Source organism: Pomacea canaliculata, linkage group LG7 (assembly GCF_003073045.1).
Source record: "Pomacea canaliculata isolate SZHN2017 linkage group LG7, ASM307304v1, whole genome shotgun sequence".
In the NCBI taxonomy this organism is placed as follows: domain Eukaryota; kingdom Metazoa; phylum Mollusca; class Gastropoda; order Architaenioglossa; family Ampullariidae; genus Pomacea; species Pomacea canaliculata.
In genome coordinates, this window is record NC_037596.1 from 23,339,827 (window position 1) to 23,350,037 (window position 10,211).

Consider the following 10,211-nt stretch of genomic DNA (forward strand, 5'->3'; position numbering starts at 1 on the left):
ATTCCCACCCAGTTAGCTCCTAAAACGAGGCATGAGACTAAAAAGCTTCCGGTTTAGTCACATTCTTTGTTTAGGCTCGCCAAGGCTAACAGCGGAAGTTGCAAGAAGTTGAAGGTTGGTCTTGGCAGACAGACAGCAGTCCACGTCCAAGTCTTAACTCTGCGAAAATACAAGCACGAATTTACACTTCCGTGATACAAGCGAGCACAAACCATAACGACATCTTTGTCAGCAAAGATCTCTGAAGCTCTGACCTATATACCGCCTGAAATCAAATCCATTGTCGTTATCCCAATACGTAGTGTTGTGTAGCCGCGAGCATCGCTTGAACGTGATAACCTTTACCTTTGCTAGGTGAGAGGTCAAGGCAATTTTCATTGTCGTCTGCAGGTGTCGTGTGGAGCACGACTTTCAACGATTCACTTTTATTAGGATGTCGTCGAAAGTGTTTAGAGCTGCTGGATTCCTGACATGGAGGTGGGGTCACAAAATTTGGAGCCCTTCTTCCTTTTCTATTCTAAATGATATGCGTCATGTCAGCAGCAGTGTCGCAGGTGACGAGCAAGACAGCCGTTCCAGCCGCGAGCAACAAAATTTTAGGAACGCAGCAATCGCAGCAGTCGGAACAGCATGTTTGCTTGGTGCGTATTTATATACAGCCTGCACGCAGTGGATACGTTACGAATTTAATTTCATTTAAATACTAATTACAAAACAGTAGTGTGCTTTCAACAACAACATTGCACAAAAAGGCGATTTCGTATAGCGTCACAGCTGCAGGGATCTTTCCTTGTTTGCAGTTGAGTACCTCTTCGCAAAATTATTTTTACTTGCATACATGTAGGCAGGATTATTGAAGCTGTTTTTTGTGCCTTCTGTGAAATATTCTTTTTCGTTTTTAATTATGGTTGCGAAAACTGTAGGTCTGTTACATCAGCATAAACATGTAAAAACCACAAGTTTGTATTTAGTATATGTTCTGAATGCACCTTTCATCATGCATACAGCGAAATGTAGATGCACGTATGTGTTTTGATGAATTATTAATCTCTCTTTCACACACCCACTAACACAAGCAGATAAATACGCTCATTCAATCAAAATCTCGAATACAGTTTAACTGATGTAGTGGCTCTCATGTTTGTGCAGTAACTAAAATCTAAGACATTTGAAGGTTTTGAACAGATTATAACGAGTATCTAAGTCTTTCGTATTAAAAGGACTAAAGAAGAGAAGCTCTTTTTTTAATTTTATGAAGCAGAACTCATCAGTGGTGAAGGTTTTTGTGGCTATTGCTAAACATTTTAAACAAGCTTGATTTAATTTCTCTCGACTTTTAGAACAGTATGTTTGAATGACTGCTTTTATGCTTTAAAAAAAATGTTGTGTATTAGGAGGAACCTTTTTCTGGAAGCTGAAGAAGGACAAGGTGAAGGCTTCTGAAGATGTGGAAGCAGGAAACATCCGTCCTGGTCTTCCTACTTACACGCTTGATGATGTTGCTAGGCATAAAACAAAGGAAACTGGCATTTGGGTGACCTTCAAGAATGGAGTTTATGATATCACCGAATATGTCTCCAGCCATCCAGGTGGTTCCAAGATCCTGCTGGCAGCAGGAGGATCCGTGGAACCTTTTTGGGATCTTTATGCAGTCCACAAACACTCAGACATATTGAGCACTGTGGAGAGCTTTCGGATTGGTAACATCACAGAATTGCCTAAAGTGGAATCCTTCTCAAAGGAGGATCCTTATGCCAACGATCCACCTCGAAGCCCTCTCCTTATTCCAAGTTCAAAGAAACCATTTAATGCTGAACCACCTGCAGAACTTTTGGTTGATAACTACTTGACACCTAATGATTTGTTTTTTGTCAGAAACCACCTTCCGGTCCCAAATATTAATCCTCGCAGCTTCACATTGGAAGTCCAGGGACCAAAGAAGGAATTGAAACTCAGTATAAATGACCTTAAGAAGCAGTTTAAGAAAAAGTCTGTAGTTTCTGTTGTACAATGCGCAGGCAATCGCCGTAGTGAGATGATCAACATCAAAGCCAGTCAAGGGGCTGAACTGGGGATCAGCTGCAATTGGAAATGCAGAGTGGTCTGGGGTTGCCCTCAACGACATACTGGCACAGAGTGAAATAAATCTGGAGAAAACTGACAAAAAGCATTTGGTCTTTGAAGGCTTAGACAGAGGGCCTGATGGATCTTTCTATGGAGCTTCACTCCCAATAGAATTGGCAATATTACTGAAAGATGAAATCATTGTTGCATATGAAATGAATGGAAAAGAGCTGCCTCGAGATCATGGTTACCCACTGCGAGTCATCATTCCGGGGGTTGTAGGTGCCCGCCAGGTGAAGTGGCTGAATAAAATCTATCTCAGTGATGAGGAAAGCGAGAGTCATTGGCAAAGGCGGGACTACAAGGGTTTCAACTGTTCTGTGGACTGGCACAATGTAGATTTTGATTCCTCTGTCGCAATTATGCAGCTTCCAGTCATCTCAGCCATTTGCGACCCCCCTGCTGGAGCAGAACTGGAGGAGGGTGCTGAAGATGTCACCGTCCGAGGATACGCTTGGAGTGGAGGAGGAAGAGCCATTATTCGGGTGGATGTTTCTGCTGATGGAGGGAAAACCTGGCATGTAGCGTCAATTCAGCCCAACGGCCAGAGTCAGTACAAGGCATGGGGCTGGTCATTGTGGGAGGCAACCATCCCTTTGCCACCAGATCATAAAGGGGAGGTAGAGCTGGTGTGCAAAGCAGTTGATGTAGCATACAATGCACAGCCAGACAGAGTGGAAGGCATCTGGAATTTGCGAGGTGTTTTGAGCAACGCCTGGCACCACGTCAAAGTGATTGTGCCACCATCCTCATAAATAAATTACAATATTGATGGGAGACATAGATGTAAGTTGTTTAACCAAATACCAGAATGTACGGACAAATCCTCGAGATTTCACAACCAAATTTTGATTGCTGTAAAGAATTTATTGTGGACATAATCGTGCTACATATTTCGTGTTAATTAATAATGATTTCTATCATGTGTGATGATGTCAGGGAAGTTTAACATGCTGGACCCAGGCTATTTACTGCAAAATTCTAATATGGACCAGATGACTATAGCTGCATTTAAAGTACTGAATTCAAATAGTGATTTGTTTTCCTGTTTGTTTAAGATGTGTCAGTTAATGGTAAGAGCTGAGAGATTTTCTTGTATAATTTTATAATAATAGTTCTATAATTTCTTCTTTCATTTGAAGCTGACCATTTGCATTTATTTTAAGATGATGTTACTGGCTTTGTTCACTGTTTGGTCTCTTGAGTTCTTTGAATATCACATGAGGAGTAAGCAATGCTATTATCCTGCAGCTTATTTCTTGTCGCAACGTTATATGACAGCTGAAAGTACATATTTTTGTTTTAAATGCCAGGGTTTCAGATCTTTAAAGTGTCTAGTCAACAGGCCTCATTAGGGAGAAGTATTAAAAATGGCCAGTCACCATTTGCAGGGGTATTAGAGCTACTGATTGTCTGATGTAAGTAAATATATGAGAGTGAAATAAAATAGATATGGGGAGAGAATGCAGCAAACGCACACAAATGATGATGACCATAAATGGTGTATTTTCATACTTACCTCAGTTCCTGAATCATATGTATCAGAGTAGGCAATCCAAGTAAATATATAAAAGCTAAGAAACATGAGAGAAGAACTTTGAAAATCATTGTATCAATTTCATAAATATCGTGTTGTTTATTGGATGATCATTAGGGTGTATCTGGAATTATTCAGATTGTTATGAAGTGTTTACACGGGACCACATATATTATCACTGTTTTGGATATTTGATGATTGTTGATTTTTGAGACATCTACATTTAACGATATGTGATATGCGATATGTTGCTTCCCTATGCTCCACTAGGGGTGAATAGGAACAAGAGAGAAGAGAGATATACGAATGTGAGTTGGATAAAATGTTTTTAACAATAACTTTGTTGAGTGTGCTATGGTTCTGAAGTATTATTTCATTCTAATTACTTACAGCATCACACATTTCAAGTATTTATCATTAAAAAAAGTGTTTATTGGTGTAATGTGGTCATTTAATACAGAAAAGCAACTTTGCTGAATATGTTGTGGTCGCGGAAAATTATTTCATTTTAATTACACTACAGTAGCACCTATTCAAAGTAAATATTATTAGACAAAATCCTTAATGGTGTCATGTGATCATGATTGGAAAAGCAATGTTGTTGAGTATTCTGTTGTTCTAAAGCATTATTTGTTATAATTATGTTACAGCAACACAGTAGATGTTTATTGGAATGTTTATTTATGTAATATGAATGTGATTGCTTAATGTAGTACAATTGCATAATTAACAGCTTAAAACTGCATGTTTTTTACTTTTCTGTGTGGCATAAACTGTTGTAGCTCAGCCCTGTCATGTGTGTGCAGGAAGATTTGTATGACTAGTAGACTTTTTGATGAACTTGGTGTTTGTATTGAGATGATACATCCCATAAGTCATATGAAGATGTATGCTATATAAACCAATCGATCAGTCCTCTCTGTGCCATCTGGCACGAGAGGCGACAGCAAGCGACATTCCATCTGGTTCTGTTTGCTGCTGCTTTGGGTAATGTCTTGAGTGATAGGCCTCTACAGTTGAAGTTTTTGAGGGTTTGCCTGTCTCTTTGGGCCATCCTTTTTTCCTGAGGTGTCCATTGCAGGTCCGCTATGGGGATTGAGTCTGGAGTCATGTGGCACACATGTTATAGTCATCACCAGTGCTGCAGTTGGATTTTTCTGCCAAGGTGCGTGGCCCTGCCTTATATGGCATATATATGGTAATATATTTTACAAATGAAGAGAATGCCATAAATAGCTAGACTGATCACTGTACCAAGTGAAGATGTAAATTATGACGGCTGTACTAAAGTCCCAACATGCTCAAGGAAGCAAAACAAGAATCATGTATTTTTTTTTTTTCTTTATCATTATTTAGATGTATAAGCATCTATTGGACATCAGTGACATCCTGTAAACAACTCAAGCTACTGAAGTCCACCTATAAAATGTATTTTTGAATGTTATTTCTCTTTTTTGTATTGTTTTTGGTTAGGCTTGTCTGGCCATATTAGATATTTCAAGAACCTGGCACAGACTCAACAGATCTTAAAAACATTTTATATGTAAACAATATTTTGATACATATTAAGTATTTACTTGATGCACAATTTCTTATAATACTAGTTCATTTAACCAACAGCTTACATTGTCAGATATGACAAGGCCTTGTGTTTCCTCTATGCTTAGATGCCTTTTCTGCATTTAAGGTTTCCAAAAATAGACTGGCTGGTCCACAGTCATGCTTATTTTTGCATATTTTAAGATGTATTATTTGTGGCTTAAACATACTCTCCCTCTGTGCCTTGCTGTTCACCTATTACATGAAAAAGTATTTTGACTTACATGTTTAAATATATTTGAAACTTTATTAAAAAAAACAGGCCAGTCTCTATGACTAACCAGATTGTTATTTAAGGTTCAGATATCACCTTAAAATTTATTTTACAGAGAACTGTTATGATTTGTTTTAAAATAAAAAAAAACCTTGCCATTGTTAAAAGTGTTACAGCACATTACGGATAATATTTGCATGCCTTGCAGATTGATGTGGAATTCTGCAGTTTTTCTCACATGTATTTCACAAGTACATTTTTTTCTCTGTAATGCATATTTTTTAATGAATTATTGTGTACTGTAGTGTGAGGTTTCTCTGAAGTTCATGCTGTAAAAGCTTCATTGATTTCATCCTGTTTTGTGAAGTGTTGATAAAATGAACTTTTAATTTTGGCACACACACACTTGCACACACGCAGCCACATGTGGACTAGCATGAACTATTTCAAACTTTGTTCTTTCATTACAGATTTCTGAAATTAAGCCTACTCTTTTGGTTGTGCTTTAAATTATTTTGGATCCTGTAATGTTGTTGTAAAACATAATAAATGTTTCTTGGTAATGGTTGTTGTGTGTTTTCTTTTTAATCAGCAATAATATATGTCTTGGGAAAAAATCTCAGATTATATAAGATTTTAGTTGGTGAGCAGTTGAGGATTGAAAACCAATTTTATTTACTAATGTATTTCAAAAATTAGACTTAAAAGAAAACTGGTATTGTTTTAATCCGAGACCCGAAACATGTAGTGTACATAGTCTCTGTAACCATTTATTTTCTTGTTTTTATTAAAAATTTGCCCACTCTCGACTTCGGAATTAAAAAGATAGTGTCGTTTACATAATCTTTATTATTACACTGAATTTACACATAATAATAAAGAAAAAAAAATTACTGCATGGAGGTTTCGAGCGCAAGGTACAAAGGGGTGCAACTCGTACGACAAAGTAAATGCAATTACAGGAGTTATTTCCCTTCCTCCGTGAATGCGAACTGATCTGCCCTGGTCGCGGATGGACAGAGTCGCTGCGAAGCGAATAGCCTAGTCAGTGGTTAGCACAACAGCTTCCGAACCCAAAGTCCCGGTGATTGCCTGGTTCGATGCCCGTGTAACGCAGCGTACCTTTTCCTGATAGCAGCTCTGTAATGGGTACCTGACTCCGCAGCGGGTTGAGAAGATTAAAGTAGCAAGTGAGAAGAAAGGACCTCACATAATAAGCAGGTTGTTTAACAGCTCACTTCCCATCCACCTTAAACTCACAGGATTACCTTTATCTTTCTTGCGTCATCCTAAAATAATTTTACACTTTTAGAGTAAAACTGAACATTTTTCGTGAGATCGTCAAAGTATCACTACAAGAGATCGACGGTAAAAATACAGATTGTTTTCAATGCACCTGTGATTGAAATACTGATGCTGTTAACTTTAGTCTTTTCAAAATATATTAAAGGTGAAAATTACCGTACTCTAGGGGTTGAGCAATGAAAATAAGTGGTTTACCGTGTTTAACCATGTAAGAAGCCGAACCCAATCACTCTTTTTTTGGGGGTGGGGTGGGGTGAGTGATAAATCAACTTCATTTCTTCTAGAAAGCTATGGTGGGCAAGGTGCGTGGGACGGGATAATGGATCAACTGTACTATTTCCAGCTATTGACGGTCAAAGGTCAGGGTGGCCCGACTCCGCTTACAGGACAAGATAATTCGTCGAAATGTTATAAAAATCCTGCAGCACGCTCTTTAAAAAAAAGTTTCTCCGTTGTAAAGTGGGACTAGATCAAGTGCATGTAATGTAGTTCTTACCTAATTTTATATTTTAAAGTTTCCCCTGAAGATTAGCACTATTTCTGTAATGCGTATTCACACACAAAGTATGCAAATCGGCCCTGGCAGACGCTGCCCGAAGCTAGGATAATTACACTTCATACCACTTTCGGAAGAAATACTTTGAAGCAATTAAATAAGGAATTATTTGTCTCCAAACGCTGTTTTATTTCGTCCTCTAGGAAGGTCTACATTGAGCGATTTTTCTCAAAGAGAGAAGGTCTATCGTCGACGAAATTGCATAAAAGTCGGAATCAAGGATACTCAGCTCCTTCATCAGAGCATGGTTTGAACTATACCCAACTCTGCTTCTGGTTTAAATTCTGACTAGCCATTCTTTGACCTGTCTTCGCTTTTTTCCCTCGCTTTATCATCTACACGTGAATTGCAGCCTGAAGTAGTTAAATCCTCTCGTCTATTGATTCCGCGATGGCAAATGTCAAGAGACGAAACTTTTGCACATATAAAATGTTTACGGAGGCAAGTTCGTCCGTGTGGCATCGCATACAAAAAACTGTTTCTGGAAAAGTTAAAAAGTGTTTTGGAAAGTGCTTGTTTGGCAAGCACGATTGAAAATCTTTTCTTTTTCCCTTCATGAGACCTCTCCTTGTGTTGCTCCAGTTTGGTTGACTGACTGCCCTGCGATCTCAGACTATCACCAGAAGTGTCGTCTGCATCATGTAGTGGACTGACCTTCAACTCATGGAGTGAAAAACTAAATGTCTGGGGCTCTCGTGAATCTGGCCCCTGGTCAAATGGCGTATGAAGAGACCACCACGGGCAGCCTATGGGCGAACTGGGGACCCACCAGATCACAACCACAAGAGTGTATCGGGTATGTGGTGCAACAACTTTTGACACTCGCTTGTCACCACTGCAGTGAGAGACCATGGGTTCAGATCTTGTCTCGGGACACTCTTTATTCGAAATTTATTAGCAGGGATAATTGATAAGGGTTATCTTCAGGGATTTCTGTTTATTCTTATACCTAATAGCCCGAAATCACCTCTAGGTGGAAGCACATTCTCGCCAAAGCAAGTGGATTGTGTGAATACGCAGGTCAAAGTACAAGTAGTGTACAAGGGTGTACATGACCGGACAGATAATAAATAAATAATAACATATTTTAAGAGATGGTGCACCATTGGTAAACGACATGCCTTTTTACTTAAATGTCTGTTAGTAAGAATTTCCACACACACTTGCACAAGCTTTGAAGTGCCCGAAACAATGAAATAAAAGAGATTTTAAAACAAAAACCCAGCTTTCACTTATATAAAACTTTGCCGATATAACTAAATATCGATATGAATGATGCGTGTTCAATCCTTGCACCTTTAGTTCGATACCCTTTTTATTTGTTCCTATTCTCCTCTCATAAATCTACATCTTGCGGATATCTTTTGTTCAGCATTTCGAGTAGAAGACAAGACGAAAAATTGCCGATCTGAACTCCCTTCCATTTTGTAGAAAGACCAGATAGGGCGTCTCCCTAACGCCACAGGGAAAAAAACTTTAGAAAGTTTACAATGGAATTGATTTGACAGTGTCACAGCGTGCAACTTGTCTCATGACAGTATTTCAGGCGCTCTCTTGTCTTTCCAACATGCATTAAGGCTGATTAGGGTTCTCCAGAGAGCCAGAGACGAGCAGAACAGGTTCTGGCGAAAGTTGAAGCGGTCCAAATGAAGCCCGTTCTGATAGCAATTCAGGCGAGGCGCATTTAACTGTTTCTCTGAGAACTTGAGCCTCCTGCGTGAAAGTGTATTGTATTCTGGTGCTGGAGTGAGCCTCATTAGCCTTCCATTCAAAGGATGAGCTTTAGTGATGCAATCTTACAAACTGGGCTTTGAAGTCAACTTGCAGATTTGTTTTTTTGACGAACATTTCTTTATTTTTCAGGCTGGCTTAGGCCTTCAGTATCACCGAAAATACAAATTTGTAGAGACCTTAAATTTTTGGTCTTTTCTAAATAAAAAAAGTTGACTAAACAATTTTTGTGTGACAGCTTATGTTTTGTTAACGTTTAGTTTTTGAGCTTACTTTATGTCTTTCTTGAAGATGGACTAAATTTTCTGTTATTGTTTTTAGTTGAGGATAGTATCCATCGAGCATATCGTCATTATCATATTGTTCGCAAGTGTAAACTCTTCTAGGTTGCTAATCAAAACCTACGGGTGCATAATTGCTTTAATACTTTTGTTCCACACAGAAGTATTCCCTGATTAAGGATGTTAGAGAGACATCTTTCCGCAAGGAAAGGCCAGCCTCTGATTTCACTATTCTTTGATCAGAAGTATCAGGAGGTAATTACTATTCATCTTAAGATACTAAAGCGTCTTGTCTCTAAAACATAATAAAAAGGTTGTCAAAAATGGAGCTGAATGTGAATGACTTTTTTTATTTTAAAAGTCTCCTTTTTTGTAATCCGTGCACACCTAGACGTTTCTGAATTGCGTCCTTTTCTTCTGCTTGAAGAGGCCAAAAGCACTAACCCTCGCACCGGAAATGACGCACGCGGCGTCCCGGGCGAACCCAAGTAAAGGACATTTCATCAAAGGAAAAGGCTCCCGGTGTTTTCCACACAAACTAGATGACGGGGCTTCAATTTTATTCATAGTTTCGAACCCATATCCTCTCGAGCCTGACACACCCCCCGCGCTCGACTGCTCGCCGTCGGGAGGGTTTCCTAACAAACTCTCGCGTCTTTGGATGCCTCGCGTCCCTGTCCTCGGTCCGGTCGTTCGCCCCTCCAGCTTCCCCAATTCTCTTTTCATCGCGTGGAGACAGCACGGGCGTTGTCTAATAGAATCTTTCCTGCGCTCCTTCCGCTCTACGGCTTGTCGCACAGACGGCTACAAGTGTTGTCGCGAAATTACGCCGCACACAGGGGCCGGGAGTCGAGAGTTGTCGGG

At 39.4% G+C, this 10,211-nt stretch overlaps 1 protein-coding gene across 1 annotated transcript; it reads left to right on the forward strand.

The window, feature by feature from the left end:
- The first annotated feature begins 91 nt into the window (after positions 1 to 91).
- LOC112568487 (sulfite oxidase-like) lies at positions 92 to 6,037 on the forward strand. Its single transcript, XM_025245794.1, is given in 3 exon segments — positions 92 to 641; positions 1,395 to 2,038; positions 2,040 to 6,037. Coding segments are annotated over 3 exon segments (1,692 nt in total). The 5' UTR covers positions 92 to 433; the 3' UTR covers positions 2,880 to 6,037.
- The last annotated feature ends 4,174 nt before the right edge of the window (positions 6,038 to 10,211 follow it).